At 46.2% G+C, this 22,471-nt stretch overlaps 1 protein-coding gene and 1 long non-coding RNA gene across 2 annotated transcripts in view; both read right to left on the reverse strand.

The window, feature by feature from the left end:
• Nucleotides 1-277: 277 nt before the first annotated feature.
• ANKRD46 (ankyrin repeat domain 46) overlaps nucleotides 278-22,471 on the reverse strand; it is a 71,025-nt gene continuing 48,831 nt past the window's right edge. Inside the window, exons 6-8 of the mRNA XM_029923396.1 lie at nucleotides 8,732-8,840; nucleotides 1,982-2,077; nucleotides 278-1,886 (exon numbers count right to left, since the gene is read on the reverse strand). Coding sequence (XP_029779256.1) covers nucleotides 2,021-2,077; nucleotides 8,732-8,840 — 166 coding nt within the window. The 3' untranslated portion in view covers nucleotides 278-1,886; nucleotides 1,982-2,020. The remainder of the gene's footprint in view (nucleotides 1,887-1,981; nucleotides 2,078-8,731; nucleotides 8,841-22,471) is intronic.
• LOC115278917 lies at nucleotides 14,814-21,720 on the reverse strand. The gene is made up of 2 exons (XR_003903114.1): nucleotides 21,447-21,720; nucleotides 14,814-15,904 (listed from the first exon to the last, which is right to left on the reverse strand). It is a non-coding gene; the product is annotated as an uncharacterized LOC115278917 (long non-coding RNA).

Consider the following 22,471-nt stretch of genomic DNA (forward strand, 5'->3'; position numbering starts at 1 on the left):
CTAATGTGTTTAGGGCTGGCGTCCAAAGGGGCGCCTGGATGGCTCAGGCGGTTGAGTGTCCGACTTCGGCTCAGGTCATGATCTGTTTGTGGGTCTGAGCCCCACATCGGGCTCTGTGCTGACAGCTCAGAGCCTGGAGCCTGCTTCACATTCTGTGTCTCCCTTGCTCTCAGCCCCTCCCCCACTTGTGCTCTGTCTCTGTCTCCCCCTGTCTCTCTCTCTAACAAATAAAAAATATTTAAAAAATTAAAAAAAAAAAAAGATTGGCATCCGAACATCTCTTGACGTGCTCCAGGAAGCTGGGTAGCTGGAAGGGGATGGCCTGAGGCGCGCAGGCAGGGGTGGGCACCCAGGAAAGCCCCCCACCCGAGAAGGGACGCCTTCGTGCTCTTCTCTCACACTTCACGTTCCAGGGCTGAGCCCTGTGATCTTCATCATCTCTGTGTGAGAAGAGAGAGGCTGCTGATTCACAGTGAAAGGAAATGGCATCGGTTCTGAAACTTCCTGTTTGTCTGGTATCTGCAATGATATCTGTGTTATGCAAATATCCTCAGTCCTGAAAAATGCAGGCATTTTTCACACACACGCACACGCACACGCACACACATGCACACACACCCTCGGCCTGGCCCTGTGCATGGGGTCTCCTCAGTACCTAGTAAATTGAACAATGATTCCACTAATACGATAGCGGAGGTGCTGGGGAACTGCTGTAGGAATTTACAATCATAAAACTAGCAGCGTTTGCATTTGGTTCCAATTGCTTAGCAGACGTTTCTTCCAGGTAAGTCCTTGCTCTGGCCCCTAGCCCAGGGCTGGTTTGGTCTCCACCTGTCAGGGCCTAGGAGGCAGGGATCCCTTATGAGGGAAGCAGATGTGTGGGAAGCAGGCCTCCTCAGGCCCCTGGCGCCCATCCAGCCCAGAACTGCATCTCTGAGTGCCTTGGTTTTCCCTAAAGCGGCTCTTGGAATGGGCCACCTCCCACTCCCAAGCCCCGAGTAAGTGGAGAGAATGACAGATGCTGAATATTTTCTGTTGGTTCACTCTGATCTTTGTGCAGGTCTTTCTTTCAAGGTCAGTTGGTGTTTGAGCCCAAGCCTGCAGTCTGCTGAGGAGCGTTTTTTAAAGCTGAATGGAAGCTTCAATTTTAATAGGTGAAACTGAAAATGACATGTGACTTCCAGAAAATGCTCACAGATTCAAAAGAATTGTTCTTTGACCTGAGTTGAATAGCATTCTTCAAACGGCTGAATGCCTTTCTCATATTCAGAGTTGCCTGAATTAGGGGAAATGGATATAAATTGCTGCAAGACAGAAATCTGGTTAACCATAAATTAATTGTTTTTTTCTTTTTTTTTCTTTTTTTTTACTCTCGACTCTCTTCCTGCCCCCACCCAAAAGCCCTCACCTGGGCAGTGGGAGGGTGGCAGTTCCTTCCTCTGTCTAGAAAGGGATGAGGCTGAGGCTGAAGCAGGGGGGACCATCACCTGAGCCAGATTCTAGGCCAGTGACTGCCTTGCTTCAAAAGGGAGTGGCCCAGAGGCAGGAGCATGGGCTGGTGGAGGTCAAGCAGGGTGGACATCCCGGTTCTGCTACTTACCAGTGTCACACTGAGTAAGTTTCTTACCTCACCGATCCTCAGTCTGCTCACCTGTAGAATGAGGTTTTTGTGACGATGACAGGAGATATATGTATATAAAATGGTGGGTCCAGGACCTGGAGCCCTGAAGGTCAGTAAGGGAGGTGTTGAGGTGATCACACCACTCTTTGATAGAGTCTCAGTCACTGCAACAAGTCACGTGGGACCCAAAGGTTCTTCAGAGTGTACCTAGGATCTGTCTTTGCAGCAGAGGGTCCCCCAAAGACTGCTCTTGCTTTGGGATTGTCTGTGAGGAAAAGGATGGGAGGAATAGCAAACGTTTTTGTGAGAAAGTTTCTCTCCGCCCCTTGAGAGGGGCCCAAGGTCAATTTCTACACTTACCTATCAACTTGACCTGCTGTCTCCTTGCTGGCTCAGGCTCTAAGGAAATGAGAGATCAGCCTTGTGCTTTTCCAGTCCTGCAGCTATGACCTGGGTCTGCAGAGAAAGTGAAACAAATGCCCTGAGGCATTAGCCCACTTGAGGCAACTAAAGACAGAGATTCAGCCCATTTAGCCACTGAGCACTTACTGGGCACCTACTGAATTCCTGGTGCGATGTCAGGTACCATGGAGAGTTGTCACACTAGAATAATAACTGGCATCCGTGTCCCTACTGAGCAGAAGACACCAGGCTGAGTTCTTTGCAAACCTTTGCAAAGGGTTTCATTAATTCTTCCAGGAACCTCTCAAGTGGACATGAGTAGCCTCTTCATCAACGAGGCACAGAGTTCAGTTCCTTGCCCAAGGTCACACAGTAGCAGGTGGGACCTGGATGCACCTTCTGTCTGCTACAGTCTGTGCTCACAGCCACCACTCTGTGGGCATGTAAAACACACCCTTGAGCCCGTAGGATTTAAAAAGCTAGGAGATGAAACACAACAACCCCAAATGCCGGAAGAAGAATGCGGATGACAAAGAACCCAGAAAAGAAACACAAAGGGGAGGCAGCCAGGGGTGACTTCATGGAGGAGGAGGAGTGGGGACGGGATCAGAGTATGTCTGGGGAATGGGAAGGTGGGGGCAGGGAGAGCAAGTGGGGGAAACTGAGAAGGTACAAACCTGGACATGGTTTGGTGCCACGTGGGCTTATCAGAGGCCACTCTTGGTCGCCTTGGAAGTGGGGACAGAGACCTTGGAGAAGGGTGATGGGCTGGACTTTGGGTGTCTGTCCCCTGCTGGATTCAGGATTCTGGGGAGCCTGACCCTCCTGCTCCTTCCAACTCTGTGGATGGGTTTTGACTCAGGTGTCCAGGGGCTGATCATTATCTGGGGAACTTCAGGGCTTTTTAAATTATTTGCACCTCATCCCTGTGGACACTTTAGTCAGCTGAGCCAGGTAGGTGAGGTTGGAGCAGTGGGTGCTGCAGAGGACAGAGGGGGTGGGAGAGGGCAGATCGGTTCCCCTCCCATCCCCAAGCACCCTAGACGGGTGAGGGTCAGCAGGGCTTGAGGGCAAGTTTCCCAGAGGTGGGGGTAGGCACACCTCCCTGCTCTGCAGGGCCCAGGCTCCCCAGGAACTTGGCCACAGCTCTTTCCCCAGGTAGCATGTCCTAGCAGCCACACTCAGACCCTCTGCAAGCTGCTTCAGGGCTCCAGAGGTCCACCGTGGGGCAGAGACAGAAAGGGGGATGCTTGACTCGCCCCCCTACCCGTTCGTCCTCCTGTCTGCCCCACCTCAAGCTGCAGAGGCCAGCTCTCCGGAGCCCAGGCGCGCAACTCCAGGTCTTCTCTGCTCTGCCTCCAAACCCGCTCTCCACTGCCCACTCTCCTCCAGCGCCACATCCCCCTGATCTCTCTGCCTCGGCCACTGCAGTGACCTTCTACCTTGTCCCCCTCCTCTCTTCCACACTCAGTTCTTTCCAAGCCATTCTGCCCCAAATAGCCAGAGGACTCGTGATAAAACAGAAATCACCTTCTCTCCTGCTTCATCAGCTTCCCGGTCAGCAGGGTGTGAGGGGCCCTCCCTGACTGCCCCGTTCTTGTGCTCGCTCACTCATTGGCTCATCCATTCACTCAACACACATTCACTGAAACCCGATCACATATGTTTGTAGACGCTGGGGACAGTCGCCAAACAGACAAAACGCCAGGATCTCGTGGAACAAAGTATGAGAAGTGTTAGTGGGGAAAACAGAGTAAGGCCAGAAACTAGGGAGAGCAGAGGATGGGGTGGGTGTCGGGGAAGGCATCATCTGAGGTGACATTTGAACAAAGACCTGAAGGAAGCAAGTGAGGGAGTCATGGGGATTAGAGGGGAAACTTGTTCCTGGCAGAAAGAACAGCAGCTGTGCCCTGAAGTGGGAACTCACCAGGCTGCTTGGGCATATTTTCAAGGGACGCCTTATACCTGTTGGTCACCCCTGGGAGTTTTCTCTAACATAGCGTTTCCACAATTTGTAATTTATGTCTGTGGGATCATTGGGTGTCTTTCTCAGCAAGCTGTCAGCTCTCCAGGATTAACGATGTGTCTCTCTCGCTGACGCCCGAATCATTGGTGTTGAGCATCTGGGCTTGGGGGCTCGAAGGTGCTCAGCAAGCGTGTGTTCAATGAGGCAATGAAGCAGACAGCTGGCGTAGATACTGCCAAGGGCACGTGTGAGGGGTCCCTGTGGGGCTTCTGGGAAATGACCAGGGCCACCCTGAAGGGAGTGAAGTTCTACTTAAGGCGGAGGTTATGTGCGTGGGGGGGGGGGGGGGGGGAGTCATGTGACACTACAGGCCAGTCACCTATGGGATTCCCAGCCGCTGTGCTAGTTCGTGGACGGAAAGTGAAGGCATGCCTCCATCTTACTAGCTCCTGTATCTTGTTTTAAGTGGTTCTCTCCCCCTCCTCCCACTGTTCATCTCCCCAGAGCCGGGAACCAACCTTCGAACAGAGCAGACCGACTCTTCTCGCCGGTGGCCGTGGGGGCCCTTCCGGCTGTACCTTCACATCGCTCCTGCTCTCCCAGCCGGCGGTGCAGAAAACTTGTGAAGCAAATTCTGCCCTTAACCAGAATTTCTTGCAGACACTGGAGAGATGCTGATTCTGTTTTACTATGACTGGCCAGCTCTGGTTGCTGGAATGTTAAATACTGATAAAGAGGGAAGATAAAATCTTGCTGCCCTCTGAGGTCCGGGAATTTCCCCATTCTTGAGCCCAGCCTTCCCTGTCTGAGAGAGAAACTGCCAGTAGTCTATTCTAGACCCAATTTCCCCTTCTGCCTTACCGAACTACCTAATCTGGAGAGTGGCAGCAACATAGCGAGCTAATGGTCTATGTTTCCCCCTGCTCTTGAAACTAGCGATAGCCAATGAGGTATAAATGCAAGGAGTTGGATGGGGCTTCCTAAAAGCCCCGTAAGCGGAGCTGGGAAATGTGCTTTTGACTCTCCCTCCCCCTGCTTCCTGTCCCTGGAAGGAACAGGAAGTAGTAGGATTGCTGGAGCTCCAGCAACCATATTGGACCATGAGACAACCTTGACTAAGGAAGCCACACTCTGAAACACTGACTCTCAGTCTTTAATACTGAGAAAGGAGAAAGCAGATCCTGACATCTGGAAACCGGCCTGGCACTTTCAGCTAGGCCTTAGTCTTGTCTGAAGCTGCCCTAGATGTTTTCCCATTGAACATAAACAATCTCGCAGGATGCCATCAGTCAAGGTCACTCTGCAACTGTGACGGAGACTGCCTCATAACTTTATTTAAGCACAGACAAAAACCACCACAAAATACTAAACACCTTTCTCTCCTTGCTAATACGAGTGATGGCTGCACGTTTAACTTGTGTCTGTTCTACCCTCTTTTTAGGTAAGATTTATGAGGACATTTGGTCATAGAATTGTCCCATTTCCTGAGATCACCCAATCTAGAGCAAATGCCTGGTTCCTTGGGCCCTCCCTAAATTCACCTAACCAAAGCCCACGTCCTGCAAGTCCTATCAAACCCCTTTTAGCTGAGATGGTCCACAGTTACCCAAGGTGTGCAGTCTCCCTCGCTGCAGGGAGTATAAGGCCAACTTATACTTGTTCAATTACAGGTGTTTGAATAAATCAGTTGGGGATTGATTATAATGCAGGGTGTGGGTCAGCAGGTCTGGAGCAGGCCCCTTTCTGTATTTCTAACAAGTTCCCAGCGATGCCCACACTATTGGGCACCAGGCCACACTCTGAGTAGGCAGTCAAGGATGATGGATTCAAATGCCAGAAGTGCTTGAGTTTGACCACAGGCCCCCCATATGAACCCTGGACTGCTTTCTGGAGAAAATATGGCAGTATTTCAGTCAGCTCACTGCTATCTGGTTCTCTATTGCGAGCAACCCGACCTAACGCATCCTCCTCCTCCTTGGGTGGGCATGTGGTTCTGGCTGCAGGAGCCACTGAGGACGGCTTGCAGTGGCTCGGTATGTGTAGGCCTCAATGAGGCGTGGGCAATTATTGACCAAACTTGCTGCCTTGGAGGTGAAATTATAAGCAGCAAGAGAAACCAAGTCATTCCACGTAGTGAACTGGTTGAAAATCCTCTCATAGTCCTATGTCGGCTCCAGGTCGGGCTCTTGGGCTGGAGGACGAGGTCTGAGAAGTTCTAAAGTGTCTTTTCAGCTCCAGTGGTCTGCACGTGGCCCACCCCACCATACCCCCAGCTCCATTTCTCACCATCCCACACCTGACTGCACCCGGATGTCTTATGCCTCCTTGCCATCGCTGTTCCTTATGCCCAGGATGCCCTTCCCACACCCTTCCCCTGCTCCTTCACCTGGCTAACTGGTAAGTCCTACTCGACTCAGCCTCCCCATCCCGTAAGACCAGCTGAGTGCCCCTACTCTGGACTCCCAGGGAACACCACCTTCCTCCACCCTGCTCTTTCTCAGCTTACAAGCATTTGTTTATTTTGTGTTCACCTCTCCATTATCCATCAGCTCCTAGAGGACAGGAACCATGCTTTATTTATTTTTGTATCCCTGGACACAGTCCTTAACACTCAATAAATACGAAACTGAACTGAGGCTTCAATCCCCCGCAGCCTGCCCCTTAATCTGTAACCAGCTGGAGGAAGGCTGTAAGACAATAGTGAAAGAAACCCTGCGCTAATGTTTCCCTTTTTAGGTGATGTGAAATTGGGGGTTCCCAGGGGCTTGAGGCGTGAAGCTGTAGGTCATATCCCACTTGGAAACTTGGCCCCCAAGAAGAGAAAGGTAAGCTTCTGAAAGACCACAGAGGCATGAATTAGTGTTTAGTAAGTGACTATTAAATTGACAGTTAGGGCTCGTCTATAACTGGGCTTCTCAAATTTGAATGGGCCTACGAATCACCTGAATAGCAAATGTACTTGAACTCCCAGGGGAGTCTTGAGTATTGAGACCTGCAGCACTGGTATCATCTGGCTCAGAAAATACAGATTCTTGGAACCCACCCCAGATCTACTGAAGCAGATTCCCTAAGGGTCCGACCCAGGCATCAGTATAAAACTCTGGGTGATGAAGGCCAGATTTCCGGAAACGGTGAAAGCATGGTTAATTACAGTGACAGCTCCCACCTAGACAAGTACGCTCATCTTGTTCTAAGTGAGTTACTTGCTCTCCAGTCTCACGACTGGGTCTTTGAATAGGGAAGCTGTTGAAAATGGAGACCATGAGGGGTGCCTGGGTGGCTCAGTTGGTTAAGTGTCAGACTTCAGCTCAGGTCGTGATCTCACCGTTCATGCGTTCGAGCCCCACATCGGGCTCTGTGCTGACAGCTTAGAGCCTGGAGCCTGCTTTGGATTCTGTGCTTCTCTCTTTCTCTCTGTCCCTCTTCTGCTAACGCTCTGTCTCTTTCTCTCAAAAATAAATAAATGTTAAAGACAAAAATTGAAAAAGAGAAGAAAATGGAGATGATGAAAAACCACAGTGAGAGAGAAATGCTAATGACAGTACCTGGCTCTTGTTGCTGACAGTATAGTACCGGGGCTAGAACCACCTAAATGTGTACTGGGGGAACCTTTGTAAGGAATTATGCTAAAATCAGCATGGTAGATGCATTAATAATTCCCCCCTTTTCTCTAATTAAAAAATAATTAAGTTTTGTTTAATAGAAAGAAACATGCATTCAGTTTTAAAAATATATCCTCCTTTTATGCTAGAAGGGACAAAAGGACCTGTTCCTCTTTGGGGAACCATGGGGTCATTCCCACAGTAGGCCCGTGGCACCTGAGGAAAACTCGAGCTGAAGCCTTTCTCCAACAGTGTTGAGTGAGGGGCTGGGGTTGTGGGGGGTGATGAGGGGGTCGGGGGGTGTCCCCAGCAGGCATGTGAGGTAGAGATGCCATGGGGATATTTGTTGAAACAATTGTAGGGGTGCCTGAGTGGCTCAGTCGGTTGAGCGTCTCGCTTTGGCTCAGGTCATGATCTCACAGTTCGTGGGTTCGAGCCCTGCATCAGACTCCGTGCTGACAGCTAGCTCAGAGCCTGGGGCCTGTCTTCAGATTCTGTGTCTCCCTCTCTCTCTGACCCTCCCCTGCTCATGCTATCTCTCTCTCTCAAAAATAAATAAAACATTAAAAAAAAAGAAACAATTTTAGTGCAAGGGATAAAAACCACAAACTGGACTGAGCCAAAATAAAGGGGAGATGAGAGAGAGAAAGGAAGGAGGAGGAAGGGGAGGAGAGGGAGGGAGGACAGAAATGTGCTTGGTTTGTAACTGAAAAGACCAGCTGGAGCCAAGTGCTCGGAGGATGCCGTCAGGACTACATGCACCCCTTAGCTTTCCTTCCCTGGGCATCAGCTCTGTCCAGGCTCCGCCCTGGCCCCCAGGCCAGCGGTGATTGCCAAGTCGGCTCTGACTGGCTCAGGCTGTGTCCATCCCTGGGCCCGTGGGATGAACAGACAGGGGAGAGCTGCTGCCCCAGAGAAAACCCCACGTGCTGCCCTCACAAGGAGATGCTGGACAGGAAGAACGTTATCATATCTGCTCCGACCAGTGGGGTCCTCCGTGCTTTTGAGCTCACCCTTAGTGCTGCCCTGGGCAGTTTTCAGACTTGTGCGGAGGGTTTGGATAAGGCCTCAAGTGGCTGCAGGCTTCCACGGAGAAAAGCCGCCTTTGGGGTGCTGGGGGACAGGGAGATTCTTACTCACCAAGGTTAACACTGTGCACACTGGTATCCGGAGGACGCGGGAATTTCCACACGGTAAGTTCCCTTCCTGGTATGATGAATTACTATCTTGATGAGAAACCCGTGGGCAGCTGGTTGAGAAGAGAGTGGTAGTCTCTGAATGAGAGGGAATTTACCACCTTCTTTCATGGTGGCCATTCTTCTGGTGTCACATCAGGGTACGGATTGATTTATCTACAAATATATACATCTACATAGACACCATACTGCAGCCTCTGCAAAATACACGCCTGGAGACCATTGCTGCCGCCCAGCATAGGTCACCTCTGTCACAACTCCTCTGTCCACCACCTCCACACCCTGCGGGCCCAGGCGTGTGGGTCTGGGGTTCCCCAGTTGAAGGCCAGATGAGAGTCTCCTTGTGTAGGGATTGGGGGGTGGGGGTGGGGAAGTGGAGTTGGTAGTGGCCCAAGTCCCTTCCAGGGCTTGTCACAGGCCTCTCTCTCCTGAGCTGTCTTGCCCAGCACTGAATTTCTAACCTGAACCTCCAAGGTCATTCATATCTCATCCCCCTGTTCTGGGGTGCTCAGACTTGGCTTTTCTTGGAGTCTTCTGCCAGGGCTCAGAGCCTTGGCTATTGTCTTCGGAGCTCTGTCCTCCCCATGAGGGGACAGAAGAAACAGAGCCCACTGTTCTGGATTCTGAGTTGGAGCCAAGAGCTCCATCTGCTTCTTTCTCCCCTTAGAATTCTCCCCCTCAGCCACCGTCACCCGCAGAGTCCCCTCCAGAGGGCTCCAGCTGCACAGCTCCCCATGACAGATGTCTGGCTACTTCCTACCCAAGGAAAACACGGGCTCTTCCCCAGCTCTGGAGTTCCTGTCCTGCCTGGGCTCCTGTGGGCTGAGGAGGGAGAAGGTGGGAAGGGTGATGACTGGGAAGAGGAGCCATCCTTCCATAGGCACTGAGGGGTGCTGGATGACCAAACCTGACGCCTAGACCCTCTATGAAAATGTTGCCCTGACCTCCACAGGTCCTCTGACTTCCAAGGGACCTAAAGAAACTGAATTATGGGTAACAGTGTCATTTAAAATGACACAAGAAAAGGCCTGGTAGAAACTCTAATGGTAAAAAAAATTTTTTAACACTTACTGGAAATAATGAAAGAAACTCTCACAATATTTGGCTCTCTACTGGATCAATGCCACCAACATACAAATGTGCTGTTATTTCCTCATCTTTTAAAAAGAAAGATTTTGGGGTTCCTGGGTGGCTCAGTTGGTTGTGCATCTGACTCATGATTTTGGCTCAGGTCATGATCCCAGGACCATGGGATCAAGTCCTGTGTCGGACTCTGCACTGAGCATGGAGGGTGACTGAGATTCTCTCCCTTTCCCTCTGCCCCCTCCTCCCTTGTGCTCTCTCTCTATATATTTCTAAAATTAAAAAAAAGTATAAAGACAGTTTTCCCTGTAAAAAATGATTCAACCAAGTAAATAAAGAAGGGGAAATCTGTCCTAGAGAAATTCCAAGGAATACATGTAGGTACTATCCCCCTCCCAGGAGCTGGAATCTAAATCCCCTCTCTCTGAGGGTCAGCTGGACTCAGTGACTGCCTTCCAGAAAGTAGAGCACGGAAAGGGAAAAATAAACTTTATAGAAAAGACACCAAGCAGACACCATGTTAACCAAGTGATGAGAGTAACATCACCAGTGATAAGCCATGTTGCTGTCACTGGCCCTGATGTGATCCTGGAGCTCCAGCCGAATCATAAGAAAGCCTCAGATAAGAGGCACCTGGGTGGCTCAGTCGGTTAAGCGTCCAACTTCAGCTCGGGTCATGATCTCACAGTTCGTGGGTTAGAGCCCCGCATCAGGCTCTGTGCTGACAGCTAGCTCAGAGCCTGGAGCCTGTATTCAGATCCTGTGACTCCTTCTCTCTCTGACCCTCCCTTGCTCGCACTGTCTCTCTCTCTCAAAAATAAATTTAAAAATTTTTTAAAAAAAGAAAAGAAAACCTCAGATAAACTCAGATTGATGGACATTCCATGAAATACCTGACCAGTACTCTTCAAAACTGTAAAAGTCATTAAAAACAAAAAAAGACAGAGAAAGGGTCACAGACTGGAGAGACTGAGGCTTGACCCAATGTGGCCTCCTGGGCCAGAGAAAGGCCATGGGTGAGAAAACTGGTAAAATACGATTAGAAACTATAGTGGGGCTATTTGTATGTCAACATCAATCTCTTAGTTGTGGAAAATATACTATGGCTTAATAAGAAGGTAGCATTGGGCAAAGCGAGGCAAAGGATGGACCAGAGTTCTCTGTTCTGTCTTTGAGGCTTGTTTGGGAATCTAAAGCTCTTCTGAAATCAAGTCTATCCACCCAATCTCTGCAAAAAACTCTTCATCTATGATTTAAAGACTGACAATATCAAGTGTTGTTAAATCTGTGAAGCAACTGGAACTCATACCTCGCTGGTGAGAGTGTAAAATTACATTTTAGAAACCATTTTGGTAGTTTCTTATAAAATTAAACGTACATGACTATATGACTCAGTAATTCTACTCCTATTTACCCAAGAGAAGTGAAATTGATGTCCACACGAAGACCTGTATACAAATGTTCATGGCATCTTTAATCATAATAGCCCCAGACTAGAAACAACTTAAATGTCTGACTAGTGGATGAGTCATCAAATTGTGGTATGCCTGTATACAACAGGTTACTACTCAGTGAAATAAAGGAAGAACTAAGAAAAGAAGCCAGGCACAGGAGTACATCCTGTATGATTCAATTTGTACGAAATTCTAGAAAAGGCAAAACAAAGCTCGGCGATAAAAAGCAGACAGGGGTGGCTGGGGCTGGGCTTGGGAGGAGGGGGTGGGAGAGACTGACCATAAAGGAGCACAAGGGAATTTCTGGGGTGGTGGAAGTGTTAATAGATCTTGATTGTTGTGGTGATTACATGGGTGTACACATTTGTCAAAACTCACTGAACTGCATACTTCAAATGTAAATTTAAATTATGCCTCAAAATTGATTTTTAAAAAAGCTTTCTCTTGCTCCCACTTACCCTGCCAGCTACTGTTTTTCAAGGCTCCTGAAGGAGTTGTCTATACTTACTGCCTGCCAATTGCCACAGGTTTTCTTACATCCATACCCGTCAGGCTTTCATTCCCATGGCGCACGGAACTGCTCTCCGGACTGCAGTGACCTCCATGTTGCTGCCAGACCCAGGGGTCAGTTCTCATTTCTCACATCTGACCTGACCTGCCAGTTCACAATTTCTTCCTTGAATCTCTCTCTTCCTCTGGTTTCCAGGACACAATAGTCTCTTAGTTTTCCTTCCATCTCTGATTTTTCTTCCTCAGCATCCTTCATTGGTTCTCCTGACCTTCCCAACCATCTAGTGTTGGAGTGCCTCAGGATGCTCTTTCTGTGTGCGCTCAGATGATCTGATTTCACTGAATCTCAGGGCTTTGAATTCTATCCATATGCTGAGAATTCCCAAATCTGTACCTCAAGCCCAGGCCTCTCTCCCAAATTTTAGCCTCCTAATTCCAACTGCCTACTTAACCTTTCTATTTGGATGCTGAACAGACATCTTACAGTAAACATGTTCAAAACTGAACCCCTGGTCTTCTCCCATAAACCTACCCACCTGCAGCCTTTTCTATGTCCGTAGATGGTCCTGACATCTCACCACTTATGCAAACCAAAAACCTAGGAGTTATACAGGATGATTCCTTTTCTCCTATTCAATTGCCTTTATCTTGAAAATACATCCATGAGGAGTGTATTCTTTGTCACTTTCACTACAACAGCCTGAGTCCGACCGTCATCATCTTGTTGGAAATAAACTCCTAACTGGTTCTCCTACTTCCACTCTTGCCCTCCTACATTCTGTTCTCAACACAGCACCAGAGTGACCTTGTTAAAATTCAAGTCAGACCACATCACTCAAAATTCTGTAGTGATTCTCTCTCAGAATAAAAGCCAATGTCCTACAATGGCCTTTAAAGCCCTTCATGATCTTGCCTCCTACCCCCTTGCCTCTGTGATTTCATCTCTTAATGCTCTTTCCTTGCTCATTCTTCTCCAGACACACTAGTCTTTTTGCTACTTCTCAAAAACCCCAGGCATATGCCTACACACCTTAGGGCCTTTGCTCTAGAGCGGTTCTGGCAGGATGCTCCACTGGCCAACTTTCTCACCTCCTTCAACTCTTAGCGTACAGACGTGCTACTGACCTACTCTCTTTAATACTGCAACCTGACCCGCCCCCAGCACTTATTTCCTTACCTTGCTCTATTTTTTCCTTATTTCCATAGCATTTACTTTCTAATGGGCTCCTGTTTTCGGTCGTACCCTGTGATCTCAGATAGCGGTGGGCCTCTGGTGTGCTGGGCTGCTGCTGTGTTCTCAGAGCTACTGCCCACTTCCCAGGATCATGTCTCATGGAGAACCTTCCCAGGACAGATGACACTTGTCTATAATTGCACCATCCAGTACAATAGCTGCTGCTGTGGCTTGAAATGTGGTCAGACCAAAGTGAGGTAGTACCAAAACAAATATACACTATCTCATTAATAATTCTTAATATTGACTTCATGTTACTATTTTGGATATATTGGATTAAGCAAAATATACTATTAAAATTAAATTCAGGGGCACATGGGTGGCTTAGTCAGTTGGGCATCTGACTTTGGCTCAGGTAATGATCTCACAGTTTGTGAGTTCAAGTTCAGCATCGGGCTCTGTGCTGATAGCTCAGAGCCTGAAGCCAGCTTTGGATTCTGTGTCTCCCTCTCTCTCTTTCTGACCCTTCCTGGCACACACACACACACACACACACACACACACACACTCTCTCTCTTTCTCTCTCTCTCTCTCTCTCAAAAAGAAATAAACATTAAAAAAATTTAAATTAAGTTCAACTGCTTCTTACTGCTTTTTAAAACTGTGGCAAATAGATAATTTAAAATTACTCAGTTGGTTTGTATTCTATTTCTATGGGGCAACACTAATCTATGAGGAAAAACTACTCATATCTAGAAACCAAATCCCAGGAGTTTGAAAATCCACATTTCCTAAATGTGAACTGATGGTTTTTTAATTTCGAGTTCTATTGAGATGTAGTCAAATTCCATTAAGACAAATACCCCTTCAGGATACGACTAATTGGGTTAATGGGGACATTTTAAGAAGCTTTGGCTTTGGTTTTATTCCTCTATCATTTGGTGATGCTGTGGCCGAGGGGCTAAAAGCCCCCACGGAGAATGCACGCAGTCTCCTCCCGAGATTCCTCTGACACCGAACTTGCACCTGCTCCAGGAACTAAGCTCTCCTTCCAAGAACACGAACCTGCAGTCTGGTGGGTCTCTGAGGCTAACAGGGTGGAGGCAGGAGCCAGGAGGTGCCTGCCAGGCCTGGGACAGTGTCCACACTGCGATGGCCCAGTTCAAACCTGTAGATGAGGCAGCTGGTGGGCTGCAGATACGTAAGGGTTGTCAACCAAGCCGTAGGCCGAAGGGAAGGGCTTCCTCTTCTCAGGACTAAATGCAAGGGGCTTGTCTCTAGGAACCAATCTGGGGATGGGAATCAGAGGCTGTAGTGAGTTTCAAGAAAAACCAACTTCAGCCTAAAAACACCACGGACTTCTTGGAAGCCAGGCCCCTGGGGGCAGGGAAACACAATATACACTGAGGGGCTCAGTGACCTAGGGACCTGGCACCAGGAAGGGCTGGGTTAGGGAAACATTCTCTGGTCTCCTGAAATTCTGTAATCTCACCATATTGTTTTTATATTCTTGAGGCAGGGAGGGGCAGGGAGAGGCAGATCTCTTAAAAACTTGCCCCTGGTTCTAAGCTCTCCGCCTCTTTCCTGGCAGTGGTGATTCCTTCCTGATTCAGGGCTGAGGATCGGACTAGGAATCATACTCTTAAATTTCTCATGAAAAGCAAAATAAGAGTTTCATCTTGTGTTTTCTCCCCTTTCTCACTGTGCCAACTGTAGGGAAAAAAAAAAAAGAAAAGCATATGCAAAGTGAAAAGGATTCACAAGAAATTGCAAGGCTAGAAAGTGAATGAGAAATGAAAACAACAAAACAAAAAGGTTATTTTTAATTTGCTTTCAGAACTCGGAAGTGCAGGTCAGTCTTTTAGGACAGGGAGGTGGACGCAGCTGTGCCAGATGAACTGGGCAGGAGGGGGTTTCAGATGAGAACCAGGGAAAATCTGTCCCCAGCCAGCTAGCCACCAGGGAACGGGCAATCTCCTCCGTGGGCAGAGGGATTGCTCTCAGTCCTGCCGGAAGCCCTGAAGTGGGGCCGGCTGGTGGCAGTGGGTGGGGTTCAAGGGCTTGGCCTCTTGAGAGGACTCTTCTTCCATCCCAAAGCCATTGTCTGCCTGCGAATGTGCTTTCATCAGCTGCACACTGTATTTATGGCTTCTCGGAATTTTCCGAATGAAGTAATTTTTTTTCCCCAGACCATTTTTCTTCACAACTGAAATCAGATCCCCGCAGTCCATGGAGACAAACAAAACAGCATGACATCACCCGCCGGGGAGCTGTCATGTCAGACACCATCGCAGCCTTTTGTTCAAGATCAAATAGATGTGCTTTGCCTCATGGAGGTCACATCCTGCTCTGGCAGAGGGGCCGGGAGGGTAGCAGGTGGGCTGGGCAGACTGCAGGGTGGGACTGGACGGGAGGGGCCTGGGGGTGAGGTCTTTCTGCTGCTTCTCCAAACTGCACAGCTTCAGAGATGCTGCTCCATGGTGCAAGTCATGATGCAGACAGCCCCATGCGGCAGGGACACTGACGTCTGTCGCTCCTTTCTTGGCCTCTGATGCTTAGGGGATAGCGGCCGGGTGTAGAGAACACTGACCTGGAGGAGGGTAGCTGGTTTGGACTCAGCTTCGGTCTCGCCTCGGATAGCTTCCAGGCCTGTTTCCTCCGCTGTAGAAGCGGGGAGGGTAAAAAAGTCCCAGTTCTGCTACCCTGCAGAGATGCACTGGGACCAAATAAGAGAACAAAGGTCTGGACCTGGCAAGCACAGGCCCTGCTTCTCCAGTTCTTGCCCTTACATCTCTCAACACCCAGAGAGAAGTGCTCTGTAGCTTCTCAGATGTCCGGGGCTCCCTTCAGGGAAGATTCAGGGAGATTGATAGAGGCTGGTCAACGTCCTCTTGAGCTAATGATTAAGGTAGGATTTAAAGAAAGGTCAAAGAAGAGGGCAAGCCATCTAGTCATCTGGAAACCCAATCAGCCAGCACCTGAGGGTCTGACCAATTACAAGAAAGCAGTTTACCTTTCTGCAAATAAATACTTCCTAAAGTGCAGGGTGGTGGGCTGGCACAGTTTTAGGTAGTGGTTGGCCTAAAGGGAAAGAACTCATATAAATATAGTAATAACTGACAGCCATCAGAGCCTGCATCCAGTATTTTACATATTTTATCTCATCTGAGCCTCTGGCTCATGTTACTATGTTCCTGTAACAGATGGCAAAGCTGAGGCTAAGGAAGAAGGGTAGGTAACCTGCTCAAGGCCACTCCCTATCATTGGTGGCTCAGGATCCAAAGCCAGGACCAACTCCAAGGCCCATGTGCTTAACCACTAAGCCACTCTGCCTCCCAATCACAAATAGAGGGTGTCTGTGAAAAGGTGTGCCTTGGCAGTTTTCAGATGAACCTGGTGAAGGGTGAGGTAAAGAGGCCAAGTTGTGGGTTTGTGTGTGTTTCCCTTGGAGCGCTCAAGGTAGGGCATCTTCTCTCATCCTTTCATACACATTCCTGGAACTCAGAAGCACCAGAAGCAACAGACTGCCTGTTACAATTTATTTTATCCAAATTAAACTATCAAGAAACATTACATATCCTGACACATTTTAAAAGGCTGACATTTGACATATGGTGACCATCTATATTTAATCCCACAGCTGGAAATGTTATTTGAGCAGTTGTAAGCCAGCAAACCAAAGTTAGGCCACAGTCTGAGTAATTAGGGCTCTATTAATGATGACAGAGAATCTCAATCAGCAGGAGAAAAGGGCCTTAGCCATTTAACTCTGCAACTGAAGTAATTTCTAGTAAGAATAGGCCTTTTGATTTAATAGCAGTTGTGTTGCCTTTTGATTAAATAGAAGTGGTATTCTAAGTAGGGTCAGATGTGTTGCCTGTCCAAAGAGAATCGAAATGCAGGATGGGAGTTCCAGGCCCCTTCTATTTATAGCATTCTTTGAGTCAGGACCAAAAGAACAAGAACTCCTTGCTTTTCAAGTCTCTCTCTCTCTTCCAATTGTAGCTCAAGACAAGGGCAGGGCAGGCCTTGCAAAGGTGAAGGGTTTGCCAAAGGGAGAATAAAGTAGGGCAAAGCTCCTCTGTTTGGGGACAGGGGATGCCACTTTTCAGAATGGGAATTCCAGTATGGCTGAAGGCTTAATTAAGGATCTAGTGCCTTCCCATTTCATGTGACCAACATGTACTTACCAAAGATCACAAGAGGTTAATAGTGGGTTTCTAAGCCCAGCCATTAAAACATTTTTGTAATTAGGCAAGATGATGTCACCACATCTCTGGGGATCTGACACTGCCAATATAATTGCAGATGCAAAAATCATGAGAGAAAAATATCATGCTTCTCAAACAGAAAAAAGTTCCACCAGAAAAAATACAAGCTTCCATAACTCTCATTTACTCTGTTATCTTCAAGGGTAGTTCCATTAGAAGAACCCCTTTTGAAAGAATATAGTCAATGTGGCTACCCACATCCAGATCTTTTGTCGTGGAACTCAATGGAAATGATCCTCTTCAGTTTTACATGGTATGCATTTTGCATTTTAGAACTCCACATTGGTTTAGAAGGTATGCTTCCCTTCTCAATGTAAACCTGAGATTGAAGAGTCCAGTCATCACAAGCTTGAGCATTTTCTTTCTCCCTGTCACTGGAAAGGTCTCTGGGCTCTCTATTCGTGGCTGAGAAGCTCTGTTACTAAGAGAGGGCAGCCAGAGCTAATGAGATGATGCCTGAAAGGTTCTACTCTTCTAGAGCTGCAACTATGAAAAATCATGGACAAGGGTTTTAATCAATAAAGCAGAAGCTTCCTCAGCAAATCAGAAATTGTATAACATGTAGATCATTTGCCCATAAAAAGCTAGAGTTCAGTTAATAAACCACATAATTTACTGTCAAGAGAAGAGAACTTATACTGAATCCCTATAAAGTACTGAGTTCTTTCAGATGTGGTGACTCACGATGAGAAGCACCATGTTCTAATGGCTATGTACTAAATTGAAAGAATTAGACTCTTGGTTTGCTCTGCTCTATGACCTTAGGAAACATACCAAAATTTTTGAGCCTTGTATTCTTTATGGGAATAACAACACTATGAAACTTTATAGGGTCAGGCACACACACATGCGGGCACACAGCACTCAAATAAATTATTTTTATTCACTGTTCAGTCTGTGAGGTAGATATTGTTTTACAGATGAAGACAGAGGTTTAGAAAGCTTATGTTATTTGACCAAGGTCCGTCTACACTACGGATAGCTGGGATCTACCACCTCCCAAGTCTGCATGTTTTTCAGTATAACCACAGCCTCCACTGTCTGATCCGGAACTGGAATATCAGCTAAAATAACAGACGAGTGTGGGTAGTTTAGTAAGGTGAAATATAGAACTGACCCCTGATTAACTATGTCTCCCTTCTCCCAAATCAAGGGCCCTACTAAAATACAGGAGAATTGAAGCCTAAACTTACAAGAATAAGAATTTGGGGATTCCTACATTTTATTTTCCCCTAAACGTGAGTCACAGGCTAAAAGAACAGCCTGTACTGATGGAATGGTACTAACTAGGACTATCCAAAGTAAGTTACAGCTTTTTGCCAGCTTTCTGTGCCAGTGACCTAGAAACTATTCCAAAACCTATTTTTGTTTCTTAGGGGCTGAAATTTCAGTGAAACAGCCCAGCCAACTCTGACCCAGAGTCTTCAAATTTAGAAATTAATCCCCAAAGAAAGGGAATATTAATTTTTATTGTGACAGAGAATAACCTTCTCATAGCCCAATTATATGAAGAAATAAATAACTCTGTAAGGCCACACTTCTGAACACTTGCAATTTATAGCTTGAAGTTGCAAGAGAATTAGGCTGGCAATTATTCTTTAACCTCCAAAAAGGATTTTTGGCTTATGGACACAGACAAAAATGCACCAGTATTCTGTGGAGCTAACACTACATACAATGCAATTTTAAAAGCATATTAAATACTATAAAAAAGAGAAACCACAGAAATTGGCTTAAATATATTTACTCATAAAATAACATACGCACACGTTAACTTGGAATGATTCCTACAAATAAAAAAATTTAGCCATTTATTATTATTTTTTTATCTCAAGGGGAGACTAACTATTGTACATCTCAAGTTGGAACTACCCTAAATCAGAGCTCATTATTAAATTGATTTTTGGACTAATTTAGACATGAAAAAAATAACCCAGATTAAAACCAAAACAAAACCTTTAGGGGTAAAAAAAAAGGAGCAGCAGGATCTACTGAACACCCCTGAATGGGAGATTCCTAAGCAGATACAATGACAGTTTTATTCTGAGTGTGGGTTATTTGTCTTTAGTTATTTCTCACTGCCTTTTTAGAAGTACTTCAAAGATGTGGGAAAGGACACCTGGGAACACATACCGAGGTGTGCACTTAACACCCACAGACGCGTCTGCCACGCTAGAGAACTAAGCCGTTTGCGCCCTATGAAGCAGGGCATTTTGCAACTCCACGGCTGACGTTTATAAAGTCCTGCCACCATCAAGCCCCTCACTTGAATTAAAAGTATATAGCGGACAACAGGACTGAAGAAATAACTGCTCTCATAAGAAAAAGTACTGAGACTGACCAGTGAAAAAGTGCTACAGAAACTCAGGGGCCCTCTGCTCAGCTTGCTCACAGCGTTTCCACGGCGTAAGGTGCTTTACAGAGAAAGTGTGTTATACAGAGTGGATTTTTGTTTTTTGGAGACATGAAAGATCTCTCAAAGTGTTTATCAAGAGAAGATGATAGGTTTATGGTGATTCTCCCATAAGCAAACAGACTGGGATTACAGAAAAATATATTCTTGATTTATGACATTATCAGTTTACTGATCGGATCAGTATTTTGGTTATCAAAGTACACGAAACACAATGCCACGAAGTTTATATTTATATGTTTAACACTAGATACTTGTATTTTTAAATAATATTTACAATCACCTCTGGGGAGGTTGGAAGATGTGGATAAGGGGAAATGTGGTAAGAGCAACATATTATATCTGGATTCACCATAACAGTTCTGTCCCTTTCCTATGAATGGGACCATTCAGTCCCTCTTGGTCTTTTTCCCCCTCCCTACATGACTCCTAATGTCCCTTCACCTTCAAAATTCTGTGATTATAGTAACTTGTTAATGTTCAATGTTCAGGCTTCATTCAAATGATTCATCAGAATGCTAGAGCAGAACCAGGACATTCGATTTCCATAGTTTAGAATAATACCTGCTTATTCAGCAGAACGTAAATCCTTTTTGGAACAGAGAGACATACGAATAAAGTAAATTGACAATTGCAACTATGCCAGAAACCGTAAGTGTATTTTCAATAGGAGGCAACAAGCTATTGTTTCTAATTGCATAACGTTAGTGCATTTTCTGCTGTTGGTTTCCAGAAACTGAGTTTTGTTGAAGTCTTATCACTCCACACTAATAAAAATAATGGTCTAATTAACTATCCATCCCCTCTCATGATTCAAAAAGAAATAAGGGGACTTAAATAATACAGAATTACATATATAAAAAGTGACCATTTAGAATAGGAAAATAAAACTAAAGATGAGCATATAAACTAAACCAGGAATGAGATTCTAATAAAACACCATACTGACCTACACTATGATTCCTTCTAGAACCCAAATTTGGCCATAAGCTTTCCAGCCCCTAATGTGAATATGGAATTCTACCTAATCAATTACATAATTCATCGAGAAAATAAGATGAAAAGCAAAAGCTCAGCAGAAATGTGGTTGTTTGCAGTTGGAAGAAACAAAAGTTCCTCTTCAGGTGTCTTCATAAAGAATTGTGCCAACAGCATTCTCAGTAACTTTCCTTCAATAAATGCAGTGGTTGTGCACACAGGCCTAGTCTTCAGGACAATTGCTGGAAGCATCACAGCATGAGGGTTAGGAGAGACTCCAGTCCTCCACTGCCCGAGTGCAAATCCCAGCTCTGCTGTGTGACTCTGGGCATGCTATTCCAACCTGCCTCAGGTGCCTCAGTTTCTCTGTGAGGTAGGGATAATAACAGCAGTTTGCAAAGATTTTGCAAGTTAATAAGCACTGCATAGTATCATCACCGGTTAATGAAGAGCTCAGTGAAAGTAACTAGGGTGGGCACTGCCATAATAGAATTCAGTGTATAGTTTTACACTGATCTGACCCCATAGATTTTAGAACAGTGCTATCCAAAATAACTTCCTGGTGATCAATATAATAGTTTCTTGGGGCTACTGAGCACCAGAAGTGTGGCTAGTTTTATTCTAAAATGTACAATGGAGTTGGGTTTTAGATTCAGGTAACTGTGCTAACAAAGAACTGAACTTATAATTTAATTTAAATAACCCACTAGTAACAAGTGACTATTACACTGGACATCACAGATACAGAAATTTCAGAAAGTTTGAACAGTACTCACCTATAAATATCTTCCAAGCAATATTCATCATTAAGTTTTTGGTGACTATTAGGCAACAAGGACTCCAGGCTGCATTCCTTGATATCTAATTGGAGTGTGGCCACCTCTACTGCAAGCTTAATGCAGTCCCTATGCCTTGGGCTGTGGAACTGTCCACTTTGTGCAAAGTCCAAGGTGACTGAAAAGAACAGCAGAGTATCTGTGCTGTGAGGAAAGCCAAGGAGGGATCCACGGCAAGGCTCAAATCAGCCCTAGCAGCTGAAGCTGAAGCTGGGCTGAAGCTACTTCAGAGCACAAAGAAATGGCTTGATCCCAAAGTTCTACTTCATCTAGCACAGTTGGAATTGTTTGGACCTGAACAATTTTAAAGGGTAGTTTCACCGGATGCTGGCCTCTTTCCCCACCCTCCCCTGCCACCAGTGTTCCATTAACTCTGAGAAATGCTACTTCTTGGTGTACCCTCTACGATAAACTATGTGGAAAAGGCACGCCAAAATGACTAAATTAAGAGACGCTCTAGTATGAATGTGAGTCCCAGATAAAAGTAACAATTGTTAAAACCAATAAAATGATTTCATATAAGTCATGTAATATCAAGGCAAAATAAGTGGAAAATAATTGATAAGAAAATGCGAATTTCAATATATAAATGCTCAGGCACAGCCACACAAGAAGAAGCAATAAAGTCATCAGTACCTATCCGGAGAAGTATGTCGGTGACTCAATTACCATCAACAGCACTGCTGTCAGTAACAAGATTTTTTGAAATAGGTCCTAGAATTCTTGGTTAGGTTTTAACAAAATATAAGTAGAATCTCCCCTCAATGATCTCATAGTTGTATTCTTGGAGAACTCAAGTGTATATTAAAAAAACAGAGTTGTGTTGAAGGCTCAGAGAACAAAGTTTTTTTTGAATGTTCAATAGAACATTCAAGAATCATGTGACATATGGAACCGTTATTTGTTGCACTAAACCGTCCCATGTGCTGTGGGACATAAAACATCTATGGCCCCTGCCCACTAAT

Source organism: Suricata suricatta, chromosome 15, assembly GCF_006229205.1.
Source record: "Suricata suricatta isolate VVHF042 chromosome 15, meerkat_22Aug2017_6uvM2_HiC, whole genome shotgun sequence".
NCBI classification, from domain to species: Eukaryota; Metazoa; Chordata; class Mammalia; order Carnivora; family Herpestidae; genus Suricata; species Suricata suricatta.